At 39.3% G+C, this 15,847-nt stretch overlaps 2 protein-coding genes across 2 annotated transcripts in view; both read left to right on the forward strand.

Annotated features, from left to right (window-relative positions):
• Window positions 1-15,847, forward strand: part of LOC122439637 (hepatitis A virus cellular receptor 2-like) — a 126,230-nt gene that overhangs the window by 37,821 nt on the left and 72,562 nt on the right. The window lies entirely within an intron of this gene.
• LOC122439640 (hepatitis A virus cellular receptor 1-like) overlaps window positions 175-15,847 on the forward strand; it is a 38,794-nt gene continuing 23,121 nt past the window's right edge. Inside the window, exons 1-6 of the mRNA XM_043464864.1 lie at window positions 175-400; window positions 809-863; window positions 3,132-3,464; window positions 7,258-8,277; window positions 9,317-9,412; window positions 12,494-12,549. Coding sequence (XP_043320799.1) covers window positions 821-863; window positions 3,132-3,464; window positions 7,258-8,277; window positions 9,317-9,412; window positions 12,494-12,549 — 1,548 coding nt within the window. The 5' untranslated portion in view covers window positions 175-400; window positions 809-820. The remainder of the gene's footprint in view (window positions 401-808; window positions 864-3,131; window positions 3,465-7,257; window positions 8,278-9,316; window positions 9,413-12,493; window positions 12,550-15,847) is intronic.

Below are 15,847 nucleotides of genomic sequence, written 5' to 3' on the forward strand. Positions count from 1 at the left end.
GCAGTGATCCAAAAAGAAGTCCTCTGTGCTCTGGGAAAACTGGTAAAACAAGCCTTCAGATAGTTAGATGTTTGCAGGAGAAACTTTTATGAATCCAAGTTTCATCTTCCTGTACTTAGAAAAATGCTAAAGGCATTGAGGTATTTGTTTCTTGTACCTAGTGGCAACCTTCTACTGAGATGTTTGGTTGTTCTCCTCCACAATCACATGTAAGCTTGTCTCTCCACCCCTCTTGGGCGTGGTTCCTCAGAGCTATCTGAGAGGCAGTCTCCTGAGCCATAAGTGAAACTCACAACTCTTGAGTTCTTAGCTCAGTGGACATTTGATGGTTTGACTAAGGCTGGGGACTAGCCATTGTGACCGCAAAGGAAGAAGTACCCTCCTCTCGCCAGAAAGCCAGGTGACTCATCTTCAAGGCTAAGGATAAGTGTAGCTTTGCCATGGGAAGTCTGGGCTGGCTCTGGTGCTCCCGCTGAGCCTTCCTCTCCTTTCCTTTGTGTTTGCTCCCTTGTCTCCTCTGTCAGCACCTAGAGTCAGCGTGGGCTCTGAGTGCAGGAGAGGAGCTGTGTGAGTAGGGATGTTTCAGAGGACAGCTGTGCCTGTCTGTTGGAAGGGGCAGAGCTCTTCAGCCACCTGGAGCAGACAGACAGTGGAAGCATTTGCAAGTGTGGTCTTGCTTCCAGCAGGCGGGCTTGTGGGATTCACCCTGTAAGGGTGAAAGGAGAAGCTGCCATCTGAGAATTAAGACTTGTTCTGATCCCATCTGATTGAGGGCCACACCAAGCAGTCTGCTTTCTCTTTCCTTCAGGCCAATAGCATCATGCATCCTTGGGTAGCCATCCTGGGCCTCCTACTCCTGCCAGGTAAGTGAGTAAGTGGATTGTGCTCTGGAACCCCAAGGATGTAGGGGGAGGCGAAGGGGGTATGTCGGTTTGGTGTAGGGGGTGTGTGGGTGTGGTGGAGGAAGGTAGATGTTAACACCTAGGGCTTTGTCAAAGGTAATGGGATCCACTAGTGAGCAAAGAACCAAGCTGAAAACTTAAGCCAAAGAAATTGCTTAATGCTAAGAATTTAAAAATCTATGGGTAGGTGAATAAGGCATGCTGCAGTACAGTACAGCTTATGTTGCCATTTGTGTTTAAATTAAAAAAAAGAGTAGGTAGATGGTTGTGTATGCATGAACTACTCAAGTATATGTAAGAAAGCGTAACTGTGGACGAGGGTGGGAAGACGAAATGGGGATGGGTGGGAAGTCATTTATTGTACCGTTTTGTACTTTTTGATTTTTTTAACCAAGTGTAATTGTTTCTTTTAAAAAGAAAATGTTTGAACTTCCCTGGATTTCCAGTGGTTAAAACTTTGTGTTTCCAATGCAGGAAGCACGAGTTCTATCCCTGGTGGGGGAACTAAGATCCCACACACGGTGCCATGTGGCCAAATATTTTTTTTTAATCAATAAAGAAAAAAATATAATATTTAATAAACAAAGTTGTTTAATTTATCTCATATTTTAACATTCTATGAAATAGGGGAAATTTTTAGGAGTAAACGTATCCTAAATTTAAAAAAAATCTCTAGAGGTAGGATATGAGGAAAAGTATATTTTTATTTTTATTTTTTTTTCAGTGGGTTCTGTCATACATTGATATGAATCAGCCATAGAGTTACACATATTCCCCATCCCGATCCCCCCTCCCACCTCCCTCTCCACCCGATTCCTCTGGGTCTTCCCAGTGCACCAGGCCCGAGTACTTGTCTCATGCATCCCACCTGGGCTGGTGTATTCTGTAACAAACTAATCAGCATAAATTACCTTTATAATTCAAAAATGATATTAAGCAAAATTAAACATAATCAGAATTCTGGTAATAAAAAGTAGACTTATTTTATATAACAATGAGTGTTTTATTCCCAGATCAGTTCCCAGACTTACAGCCCAGTTCTAACTATGACTGGTTGTTGAATATCAGATTTCTTTTAAGGACCACTCAGACTTCATTTGGCAATACAGTGTTTTAAACCACTACTGCAGGAGAGAGTTTTCCTGCCTGTTTGTGTTTAAGAGGTAAAGTTTACTATTTGAATGAATATTGTCCAATTTTTGGTTTCCCCTGGCTAACTGGACAGTGCTCCATTGCAGGACAGTCATCAACTCATGAGACGGGATCCCTGCTTGAATGTTTTTTAATTGATCCTAAATCCCGTGCTGGGCTTCCCAGGTGGCTCAGTGGTAAAGAATCCACCTACCAATGCAGGAGATATGGGCTTGATCCCAGAGTTGGGAAGATCCCCTGGAGAAGGAAATGGCAACCCACTCCAGTATTCTTGCCTGGGAAATTCCATGAACAGAGCAGTCTGGCGGGCTACAGTCCATGGGGTGGCAAAGAGTCCAATACAACTTAGCAACTAAACAAAACCAACAAAGCCCATTATAAGCCTCAGTTCCTTCTGAGAGTATTATAAACCCTTTTTCTCTAAAAACTGATTTCTAAAGAATTTACTCGGCTTCTGCCTTCTAGCCAATGATGCTGTAAGTAGAATATTCGCTGTTTTTTCTTTAACTTAGAGAAGATTTGTGAGGTGAACTTTTTTGCATAGCCATTTAAAAAATTGCAATGAAATTGAAAATCAAAATTTTAGACGCAATACAGTTTTTAAATCAGATTTCAACTGAGACAGTGATTGAATCTAGGGGAGAGGAAATACCACCTGTATGTATTAACATTTAGTAAGCAGATACCTGCCAAACACAGGATGAAATGCACACACACTGATGCATTACTGGAGTGTCGTTTGTTTCAAACCTTTTGGAGAGGAATTGGAATCATATTCACCAAAAGACTGAACATATTTCTGCCCTTTATCCTGATACTTTCTCTCATAAATCTGCCCTATTAGGAAGTAATCCTGAATACAGAAAAATGTTTATATGATGCTTCATCCTCGGATATATCTGGTTAATATTAACACTGCTAAAGAATATGTTTACAAGAAAAATGCATATGTTAAATTCAAAAACTCAAGATATGGTTAGATAATTTCAAACCACATAAACTATATAAAGAACAAAATGAAAATAAAATTAAAGTTAAAATTTTGAGATGCATGCTCTGGTGTCTCTTTATTTACAGATGGTGTAACCTCTTACCACCGAGTGACTGGAGTGGCGGGTCAGTCTGTCACTCTACCCTGCTACTATAATGGTGAAGTCACAAGCATGTGCTGGGGCCGAGGGGCATGTGCTTGGCTTGATTGCGGAACTAACATCATCTGGACTGATGGCTACAGAGTCACCTATCGGAGGGATGGACGTTACCAGCTAAATGGAAATATTGGTGGAAGAGATGTGTCTTTGACCATAAACAATGCTTCCCTGTCTGACAGTGGCTTGTATTGTTGCCGAATTGAGGTGAGAGGGTGGTTCAATGACATAAAAACCACCCTAGAGTTGAGGGTAAATCCAGGTGAGCTTATCTTCCTACTTCTTTGATCACTTTCTGTGGGTTCCCAGAGATAAGAGTTTTCTGTCTGATATTAACTTTCTTTTCCTTTAGTAGGGAAAGAAAAGTTGCCTATGATCTTGTTTTCTAATAACTCTTCAACTGAATATCTTGTATTTGTGTAGGGTGAGATGTTAAGACTAACCTTGATTCAAGACCATAGGCTAGAGGATCTTCCCAGTCAGCAAACTGTCTCCTGAGCAGTGCTTCAGGAATAGTAGTTGGTTCATGAAAAAGCATTCACTGTTCCACACTGAGATATAGTGAGTATTTTTATGGAGCTGAATTTCTTCTTCTTGAAAATCTGACCTTTTCTCTGAGGTCATTTCTTCAGAGAATTTTCAAATGTTCTTTGTTAAGAGTTTAAGACTCAGAGAGAGTTTCACACATACAAAACAGGTAATATAAGGTCCTGTCAAATAGATGTATCATTTGGTTTTGACAATTGTCAATGTGATTTTGTGGCATATACATTGAAAGAGCCTATATAGTTTCATCCCCTTCCTCTGCCTTTGGATTTTTTTGAAGCACAATTCACACTATATCATGGCTAAGCTGGTTAAGAATCAGCCTGCAATGCGGAAGCAATGGGTTTGATCCCTGAGTTGGGAAGATCCGCTAGAGAAGGGAATGGCTACCCACTGCACTATTATGGCCTGGAGAAACCCATGAACTGTATAGTCCATGGCGTCACAAAGAGTTGCACCCAACTGTGTGACTTTCACTTTCACTCACATCATATCACTAAATGGCTTGTTTAAAAATTAAAATCGCCCTATTGCTATATGAGAACATTTTCAGCTCAATAACTGTTCACTTTTGGCTTTTAAGAATTTTGTGAAATCCAAAAGTCTTGGAAGTTTATGTTTTTTTATCTTGATGTAGACATTTTAATTTTTCTTACCACTTGGTGAAAGGAGCAGGTTCTAAGCGTTTCCTGGTTCCTGGTGCTCTTTGATGGTAAGTATTCTCCTACTAAAGTTTCTAATGAAAACAGAACCCAATATTCAGAGCCTGTATAAGCTAGGTCTCTTTTTTAATTTAAATGAACTTGATATCTCAGTTTCATAATTTTTCCTATCTTCATCAAGGACACTTAGGTTATTTGATGAAGGCAAGTAAAAGAAGGTCAATTCTGATGCAGAAAATAGCTGACTCTGGGGAAACATCTTGGAGGCAATTTAAGAAAGCCGAAAGATGCTGGTGCTATACACCTGTGGCAGGAGGCTGTGTGTGGAGAAGAGATTATTTTTGGAGTTGTAAAATTATATGATTGGTCCTGAGGAATACTCTTTTTAAAGTGATAATGAAAGAAATTAGTAGGAGACATTTATAGTGCTTTTAAATTCTTTAATAGATGAATATTTGCAAAGTCATTGCTCTGTCCAGTGGGAAATGGGTTCATAACTGAGCCAAAGTGACTCTCTGCCTCCAACCCAATACTTTACTTAAGTTTTCTTGCACTTTTCACAGAAAAAGCTTACTTTCAACCTCTCTTAGGGCTCTTCCTCAGCAGCTTTTCCTAGCCTTAGTTTCCTAGCTTCTTCCTTAGGAAATATTTACTCCTGAGCAAGGCACATTAGTGAAACAAGTTGGTTAAATTTCCTCCTTGTTATACTCCTTTGATCAGGTTTTCTTCTTGCTTCTTCTTGTTTTTTTAGCTTTCATTTCAAACTGAAGGGAGAGCATTGAGACCGCACTGTTCTTCAAAATCTTCAACTACACTATTAGACCCAGGTCAGCAAACAGTAGCCATAGGACCAGATCAGATTATAAAATAAGCTCACCAACAGTTACTATTTTTTTTCCTTGTAGTTTCTTCAGTCTTAGCTTTTCAAAAAATTTTTTTTATATTTTCATATATTTTTATTAGTTGGAGGCTAATTACTTTACAATATTGTAGTGGTTTTTGCCATACATTGACATGAATCAGCCATGGATTTACATGTGTTCCCCATCCCGAACCCCCCCTCCCACCTCCCTCTCCATCCCATTCCTCTGGGTCTTTCCAGTGTACCAGCCCTGAGCACTTGTTTTGTGCATCCAACCTGGGCTGGTGATCTGTTTCACTCTTGATAGTATACTTGTTTCAATGCTATTCTCTCAGAACATCCCACTCTCTCCTTCTCCCACAGAGTCCCAAAGTCTGTTCTGTACATCTGTGTCTCTTTTTCTGTTTTGCATATAGGGTTATCGTTACCATCTTTTAAAATTCCATATATATGCGTTAGTATACTGTATTGGTCTTTATCTTTCCGGCTTACTTCAGTCTGTATAATTAGCTCCAGTTTCATCCATCTCATTAGAACTGATTCAAATGAATTCTTTTTAATGGCTGAGTAATATTCCATAGTGTATATGTACCATAGCTTCCTTATCCATTCGTTTGCTGATGGGCATCTAGGTTGCTTCCATGTCCTGGCTATTATAAACAGTGCTGCGATGAACACTGGGCTGCACGTGTCTCTTTCAGATCTGGTTTCCTCAGTGTGTATGCCCAGGGAGTGGGATTGCTGGGTCATATGGCAGTTCTTCTTCTTTTTTTTTTTTCTTTTTTTGATTTTATTTATTTATTTATTTTTTTATTAGTTGGAGGCTAATTACTTCACAACATTTCAGTGGGTTTTGTCATACATTGATATGAATCAGCCATAGCATATGGCAGTTCTATTTCCAGTTTTTTAAGGAATCTCCACACTGTTCTCCATAGTGACTGTACTAGTTTGCATTCCCACCAACAGCATAAGCAGGTTCCCTTTTCTCCACACCCTCTCCAGCATTTATTGCTTGCAGACTTTTGGATAGCAGCCATCCTGACTGGTGTGTAATGGTACCTCATTGTGGTTTTGATTTGCATTTCTCTGATAATGAGTGATGTTGAGCATCTTTTCATGTGTTTGTTAGCCATCTGAATGTCTTCTTTGGAGAAATGTCTGTTTAGTTCTTTGACCCATTTTTTGATTGGGTCATTTATTTTTCTGGAATTGAGCTGCAGGAGTTGCTTATATATTTTTGAGATTAATCCATTGTCTGTTTCTTCGTTTGCTATTATTTTCTCCCATTCTGAAGGCTGTCTTTTCATCTTGCATATAGTTTCCTTTGTTGTGCCAAAGCTTCTAAGTTTATATATATTTTTTAATAAATAAAGTTTTATTAGAACACAGCCCCATCCATTCATGTATATACTATCTATGTTTTCAAGGCTTCCCAGGTGACATATGGCATCTGTGTTATCCATCGTATATAATGATGTGAATTAATCCACATTTAAGATGCAGATATGTTGGGAGGGTACCCATAGAACTGACAGAAGTGAATGCTATTTATTTGGTCAATATTCTGGTTCTTGGGAACTACTATTTGTGTTCTAGTCATGTACTGCTAAGAGGACAAAGACAGCTTCAGGCTCTAGACACTTTTCCCTCCCTCACAGATGTTTATGAAGATATGTAAATCTGATATGTATGACTAGTCTTTACAATGTACTTCAACACAAATCCCATGTGTTATTTTTTTATTTCAACACCTCCCAAAATATCATCCTTTAAATGCAGCCGTTGCCTTGTTGTGACCATGTCTTCACTCCCTCCTCAGTGACAGGTTCTAGTTGACCAATGACAAGAACTTGGAGTTCATGGGAGCTAAGTGCTGAGTTCTGCCTGGGGACACTTTCCTTGGTTGTGTTGGTGCACAGGCCCAGCACGAGTCTCTTGTTTCCTGCTGCTTGATGAATCCCTGAATTCATGTTGATTTCTAGCTCCACCTACAACAACAACCACCACCACTACTCCAAGAATCACTACCACCACCACCACTACTCCAAGAACCACTACCACCACCACCACTACTCCAAGAACAACCACCACTACAAGAAAGACAACCATTACTACTACTCCAAGAATGACTACCACTATTCGAAGATCCATCACTACTCCCCCAAGAAGAACAATTAATCGAAAAACTATTCGAAGAGCTAATCGAAAAACTATTCGAAGAGCTACTCGAAAAACTACTACCCCAAGAAGAACAACTATTCGAAAATCTGTTCGAAGAACCACCACTACGACCCCAAGAAGAACAACTACTCGAAAATCTATTCGGAGAACCACCACTACAACCCCAAGAACAACAACTGTTCGAAAATCTATTCGGAGAACCACCACTACGACCCCAAGAACAACAACTGTTCGAAAATCTGTTCGGAGAACCACCACTACGACCCCAAGAAGAACAACTGTTCGAAAATCTGTTTGGAGAACCACCACTACGACCCCAAGAAGAACAACTGTTCGAAAATCTGTTCGGAGAACCACCACTACGACCCCAAGAACAACAACTGTTCGAAAATCTGTTCGGAGAACCACCACTACGACCCCAAGAAGAACAACTATTCGAAAATCTATTCGAAGAACCACCACTACTACCCCCAAAGCAACAACCATGAGGACTCCAACAAGCACCATCACCACAACCACTACTCCAAGACCAACCACCACTACAAGAAAGACAACCATTACTATTACTACAAGAACGACTACCACTATTCCATCAACCACCACTACTACCCCCAAAACAACAACCAACACAACTCCAACAACCACGAACACCACTACTGCAACCACAGTGGTCACCACTGCTCCAACAAACACCACCCCTGTTGTGCCAACAACAATCACCACCACAACTCCAACCATGATGGTCACCACTGCTCCAGTGACAGCGAGGTCCTCTACTTCTGCTCTTCCAATGCCAGCACCTACAAGGGACCTCCAGCCAGGTAAGCAAAAGTACTTCTAAGTGCAGAAGTTTTTAAAGTAGAGGATATACACCACTCAGGGCCCTGTGTTAAGGCAGATGTACAATCTAGGGTGGGGATTCTTAACAGGTTTCCAAACCTGGCTTCACAGAATCTGTGAACCACTTGTACCCTCTTATATTCATCTTTTGTATCTTTAAGCATTTTCAGAGTGAGAGAGATCTGTGGGTTTTATTACATTCTCAAAGGAATCATTAATAGTGAAAAAAAAAAAAAGCCAGACCACTGGTCGTGGACATCTAAGAAGGATGGTGCATTCAGCCAGCTTAACATAGAATTATGAGGAAAAAATAAGGGTGCCAGAGCAGGGCCAAGTGAATGAGATTCTGTCTTATAAGGAGCTCTGAATAGAGACCATTTAATCCATTTTGAAGCCTAACCCAACACTTGAGGATAAGATTTCAGTGAAGTTAATGTTTACTCTGTTTCCTGTGTTAGGAAACCTGCTAACTGCTTTATAAGTATTAAGCCCCTTAATTCTTATGACAACCCCAGGACTGATGCTAAAGCTGAAGCTCCAATAATTTGGCCACCTTATGCGAACAGCTGACTCATTGGAGAAGACCACAATGCTGGGAAAGATTGAAGGCAAAAGGAGAAGAGGGTGGCAGAAAATGAGATGGTTAGACAGTATCACTGACTCAATGGACATGAGTTTGAGCAAACTCCAGGAGACAGAGAAGGACAGGGAAGCATGGCATGCTGCAGACATGGGGTTGCAAAGAGTCAGACACGACTTAGCAACTGAACAACAAAAGAAATATAAAATGTGAAATAATTAATTCTGTTGTTAAGCTCTCAGATCATTATCTAGATCAGATTTATTCATGATAATGAAATGCCTACATAGCGGGGTAATACGTCAAGGATATCTATTAATATATTTCTAAGAAAGAGTCAAGGGTAATTTCTGATTTAGTTTTGTTTGTTATTTCTGCTGGGGGTATAAATTTTCCTCCACCAATTGAACACTATTTTTCTGTTCTTGTCATTCCTATAGCTTCTTTATCTTCTCCAACTCAGACAGCAGAAACCCAGCCTACTACCGTGTATGAAACAAACATAACCAGCTCACCATGGCACTCTTGTTCAACAGGTAACTTCAGTTTCTTTCCTGAACACCTCGGAGCTTTCAAATTTTGATAAGTATTAGCACATTGTTAAGAGCACATATTCTGAAATAAGAGAAGCGTGACTTGAATGCCAACAATGGCTATTCCACTCAGCTATGCAACTTGAACAAATGTCTTATTACCCTCTTTGAATCTGTTTTTATCCTTTGGAAAATGGGTGAAATATTACTTATTCTTACAAGCATTATTTGAGATAAAGATCTTGGGACACAGTTACAAGGTAAGTGATAGTGTGGCCATTATGACTGTTATTTAGAATGTCCAGAAATATGTACATTTGAGTGACATAGGCAGCTTGTATGATTTGGGACCATCCACATGCATATCCACATTTTTCTAAATAAAATGAATCAGCCTTGTCTTTAAACTTATTCGTAGGTGTACTTCCCTGGACAGAGCCTTAAAACAATTAAATCCAAACTGGTCCAGACCAAACTGGTCACCTGTTTATGCTTCCTCTAAGCCCCAGAAACTACATGGAGCCAGGAGGCTCCCCTGCTGCTGTGTCGAGCTTTCATTTCACATGGACACTTTGAGTTGGGTTGAGGACATGGACACTAGAACCAAAGAGGCAGGTCCCACTAGGATTGTGCTATTCCACTCCAAAAGTCTCCCAGTTCTCCCTTGTTTTGGAAAGTCCATATTCTTTTGAGATGTAAGATTAGTCTGTTTTTCCTATAATGGAGAAAGATGATGTTGAATTGTCATCTTTCCCAGCTAACTCTGTTACTCATGGTGGTAAATTTGGAGAGCACCACATGTGAACCCCTTTGTAATGCAGAACTGGCTTATTTGTCCCTGTGACTGTGAAGCATCCAAACATGGTCAGGCTTTGTAAGACTTGTGTGTATGATTCATCATGTTCAGGAGGTACTAATATGTAGCAGACACCCAGGGTGGGCTACTTTGCCAATCAGTCAAGGAAGCTCTTAATTGAAAATGGACATGCAGTGGGACTCAGAGAGGGACCAATTTAATTGGAATTAGCTAATAGTGCCATTTGGTTTTGAAAGTGGAATCCTTGGTGTGAACTGTTTCTGGGCACAAAAACAAAGAGAAAGCAGATAAAAATACATGTTAGAGCAGGTGGAGCAACTGTACCCCACACTTTTAGGCTAAGAGGAAGAACAAAGTAGGAAATGGGAAATTGTTCTCTAAAATATGTCACTAAAACCTGGTCAAGGTAGACTTGCCAGCATGGAACAGGCATTGAAGCAGCTGTGTCCCCATGACTTCTGTGACTGCTGCTGTCTTGGCAGCATCTCTGAGGCCCTTCAGCCAAGTCCTCACAGTGCCCGAGTCACACTTCAGTGGGTTAAAGCCTCACAAAGCAAAGAATGTTAGTCCAGAAGGAATTTTGGTTTCATATGGCCTGCACCTACCTTTTCAGATGCATGTGCCAGCAAATTGTATATTATCTCATTTAATTCTTTCAGGGAAGGTTTATTTCTTGCTATTGCCAGACTAAGGAGGACATTTAGTTTTACTTCGGAGACAAACAGCTTCCAATTCAACTGCCCGCCAATGGCAGTTCCAAACTGCACGCCCATGGGCAAGTGATTTCACTCCTCACTACATGTTTGTAAGGAATGAAGGACATGATATTTGGAAAATCCATTGCATGGTGTCCCTTCCCCATTGCTCCTAATGTTATGTTTGCAACATAATTGTGATACCTGATATTTGTTTTATATGGTGTTAAGCACCTTACATGCATCATCTAATGTGACAACTTTATGAGACGGGTGCTATCAACAGCTTGTAGTTCAAGGTTACCCTAGCTAGAAATATAAATACAAAATTTACATGCATATATATATAATGTGTATGTAAAGGACATTGATCAAGGTCACATTGGTAAGTGACATGTCAGCGCTGAAGTCAAGTTTTATCTGACTCAAGTCCTTGCTATTTTTTTTATAACATCACTCATTCTATAGCTTAAGGATTTAAGGTTATAACATAAATCATACCCACAGACTAGACTGTAGATACTGTCTTTGTCTCTTGAAGAAGTAGTGTCAGAATGTTTAAATTGTAGATACAGTAATGTAAAGTTTGAGAACTTAGGGCGATATGTTTAGTTCATGATTTCACTACCATTAGAAAATGACGATTTTATAGCTCTGTCAGTAGTATGGGAATCTCTGAGACCTGCAGTATTTTCATTGAATGGGAACATAATGTTTGCAGTGGTTATGACCTGAGGCTTTTGTCCTTTATTATAGTTGGAAACTTCAGCCATTTCAGCACCTCATCTAAAATTTCGGATTAAGAAAATTGGTATAAGGTAGTAAAGTGCTTGTCTATAATAGATACTCGGTAAAGCGAGAATCCTGTATTTGAGCTATAGTTGCTTAGAAGGGCCAACAGTATATGTTTTGTGTGACTAAAGAGATATTTCAAAACACTATTAAAATTTGGACATTCAAAACTTTAAGGCATAATATCCTTTTATATTGGGATTTTAAGTAGTATAAAGTATACTGGCCTTGAGAGTGATGTAACATATTTTCTAAAGCAGATTTGGATCAGTGTCTGGGTACACAGGCATATAATGTAGGAGTTGGATGCCACCTGTTTGAGGCATCTTAGTGCATTTCACTCACATTTTGAATGTAAAACCAATGTAATGTTCATTTTGAACAGAGTGGTTCTGCTCTTTGGATGTGTAATGACCTCTGAGCCCTCATTGGAAGTTTCTGAGCTGCCATGAAAATATTGATTATCTGTAATTGGTAATTTTTAACCTAGTTAAAATTGTCAGTAAATTTTCTGTGAGCATGCAATGTTTTTTCCATAGGGAGAAAAAAAAGGGTTCATTTTCAAGGGGTCCATGACAAAATGGTTAAGAAGCACAACCTTACTACTTAAATTAATAAATGTTAGTAACTTGGTATTAACTTGAGATGTCTACAGCATTCAGCCATATGATTATTCAACTTTCCCTTCATTACCAAAAGGCAGTGTGAATATATTTGGTGTTTGCAGGAAAGTTCAATATCTTTTTGTAATTCTTATTAATTTTCTTTCATGTTGAGCAGATGGAAATGGCACTGTGACACAGTCTCCAGATCCCCAGTGGCATAACAATCAAACTGTAAGCATATTCCTTCCTATTTTATTAGCCTGATTCACTTATATGTCTCTTCTGGAATCAAGTTACATTTAGAGATTATTATTGTCAGACTAGTCCACAGATTGATTGTTTCTAATTTAGAAAATAAAGGAAGAAAGGAATCTGATTCTTAAATAGGGATACTTTAATTAATTTTAAAAGTCTATATAGGTGTACTACTTTGTTAGAAAGACCTGGAAAGTGATATTTTACTCTAGACACACATATACACCCAGGACAGATTTTCTGCTGACCAGAAAATAAGAAAAAAAGAGTGAATTATGCCGGGGTCCTTGCCCCAGCAGGATCCAGGGGAACCCTCAGGATGAATGGCGTCGGCGAGTGAGAGGGAGAGAGAGAGAGAGAGAGAGAGAGAGAGAGAGACCAGACCGGGATGTGCAGCAGAGTCTGGCCCGTGCTTTATTTTTCACCATAGCTTTTATACCCTAAGTTAGTACATTTCTAAGGGGAGGATAAGCACACAGACTTAGTTTAACATTACATCAGCTTGTCCTTCACAAAGCCAGGTGTTCTCTGCATACTTTTTTGTTTATGAGAGTCTTTTCCATAGATTTTTTTGTACATTATCTTTTGGCCTTGAGCTTAGCAGAAACAGAAAAGTGGCGATCTCATGGTACAGCAATTTGTAACTTAGTAGAAATACAATCCTGTTAACACAAAGATCAGTCTTTTTGCAGAAGTTCTCAGCTAAATTTATCTAAAAAGTTTAACACACAAAGACTCTGAGGCAGCCCCTGTTTAGCACTCCTAGTTAAAATTAACAATTATCTTATTGTTTTTACACTAGGGCTAAACTCTTATTTTTCTAGATCTTTAACTATATTAACAGTAGTTTCCACTGCACAACCTCAGCACATTAACAGCAATCAAGCGCTGACCCAATAACCACTTTTAAAATAATATTTTTTGTGTTCTCTAATAGGGCTTCCTCACCCCCTGAAGGGCTCTGTGCCTATTAGGGCCTTTTTTATGGTTAATCTCTATGCATAATATTTTTTGGCCTTCAGGCCTGTTGACAATTTATGGCTTGCACCTGGTGTAACTTTAAGCAACTTCAGTAGCCGACCCTGTCTTATTTGTGGTTAATCTATTTTCTTTCTATTAGGCGTCATCCCTATGGGAACCAGATAGGATTACATTATTATGGAACAGAAATGCAAAGGATTGCAAAAACAGCAGATATAGCACAAAACAGGCTCTTAGTCTAAAAGTTAACTGCCTGCAAGAAGTCACCAGCTAATCTCTTGCAATGGGAAGCACACATTTATCAAACAAGCCAGAATGCCAGCCACAGGGTTTGAATTGAAGCATTTCTTTCATCCCTGGCCCCTTCATAGGGTACCAGCGTCTAGGAGATTTATTAATTAGGGTTTTAAGTTGGTTTTTATTCAATGAAAGAGGAGCAGGAGAGCTCTCGGCAGGCAACACAAGAATCTGCAGCAGGGCAAACAAGAACAACAACAGAAAAGGGGGAGGATACAGGGTGGGGTAGAGACCAAGGCCAACCTGGAGGGTCCCTTGTATCCTGAATTGCCTTGTGTGTCATGACCTCGTCATGGATGGGATCCTGAATGGCCTTGCGTGTCAGGTATTTTCTTCATAACCTCATCATGGGTGGGATCTCCCATAATGGCTCCCAGCAGAATTATTTCAGGCATAGTGAATTAACGTTACATACCAAGAAAGATGTAGATCATTGTTAGAGAAATAACATGCCTTGAATTGATATAGTGGAATGGGGGCCATCCCCACCAAAAATATCAGGTCAATGAAAGTGTGATTCCTTAAACATAGCCCCCCTAATATCCTTTTCCAACCCAATTTTCCTTCTATAGAGAAAATTTGAGGCCACTGTTGGGTCTTTCTATATATATCCTCCCCATATGATGACATGTTAAGGTCCTCAGGTCTTCAACAACTTTGTAATTCTGTAATTTGTTTTCGCACCTTTCCCACAATTAGCTTGGGAAAAATCCAAGGGACTATAGTCTCATGATGTTCATGAAAGCCTCATCTTTGTGCATAAGTTAAAAGAACTTATCAGTGAGATTTTTACTTTTGGCTCCCTTGGGTGAAACAACTTTCCTTTCACTATGTGCAAATAACTCTTAGAAGCAAAAAACATGAATAGATTCAGGTATGATGATTGCAAGTGGTGAGAAGTTGCAGCATGGACATTGTAAGAGAAATTCAAGTTCAGGCAAAGTGCGGTTAATGTGACGTCAAATGGCCTTATATTGCATAACTTGGTGACAATGAGAACACTACCAGGTAGGAATGATATGAAAGATTAATCACTCTGATGAGATGGGTACTGATTGATCTGATGGATATGGGCTGAATTTGTTTGTGCTTGTTAAATAGCAGAACTGCCACCATGTAAATGTCCTGTCAGTCAGACTTACGCTAGTTTAAAAAAAAGAAACAAACACTCTGAATGATAAGATTGTTTTTGACCTCAGTTATCTGCAGGACAGGTGTATTTAGTAGCAGTTAATCTCTTCTATATAATATAAGCAATATAGAAGCAAGTTCGCAATAGGTGGTAGCACAATCGTGGGCTTTTTGTGTCTTGACTGTGAAGATATCAAGGTGTCTCCCAGGTATCTTAAAACCAGGCAGCATATAGATCCACCCAATAGGTCAACTTATTGATCTGCATCATAAGGAGAGAATGAACATATACATAAAGATGTATGAAACAAGATAGACATTGCTGCTGTTTATTATCATGAAAATGTGACAAACAACCTAAACATTCCATAATAGGAGATTAATTACTTATCAATTAAGCATGCCCATTTATTGCCATTAGCAATGTTGTCACTGCAGTGTACTTACTGCCATGAGAAGACAGTGTCAATTGTTAAATGAAAAAACTAAGTTTTCAAATAGCATTGGAACTTCCCTGACAGTCCAATGATTAAGAGTCCATGCCTCCAATGAAGTAAGTACAGGTTCAATGGCTGATCAGGGAACTAAGATCCCACATGCCATGTAGCATTGCCAAAAATGAAAAAAAAAAACAAAACCCAAAAAAGCAAATATATATATATTATATAGTTTATAGATATAAAATAAAATGATGTATATAGTGTAGTATACATTGGATAGGGTAACTGTTTCTGTTAAGAAAAGTACTAGAAAGATAAAATTCTAGAAGGGTATGTAATGAAAAATGGTAATAGTAACTATTTCTGGATGTTGAAATTATGGTTGATTTTTGTTTTTCTTTCTTTATCCTGAGCTACATACTCTA

This window comes from Cervus canadensis, chromosome 4, assembly GCF_019320065.1.
Source record: "Cervus canadensis isolate Bull #8, Minnesota chromosome 4, ASM1932006v1, whole genome shotgun sequence".
NCBI classification, from domain to species: Eukaryota; Metazoa; Chordata; class Mammalia; order Artiodactyla; family Cervidae; genus Cervus; species Cervus canadensis.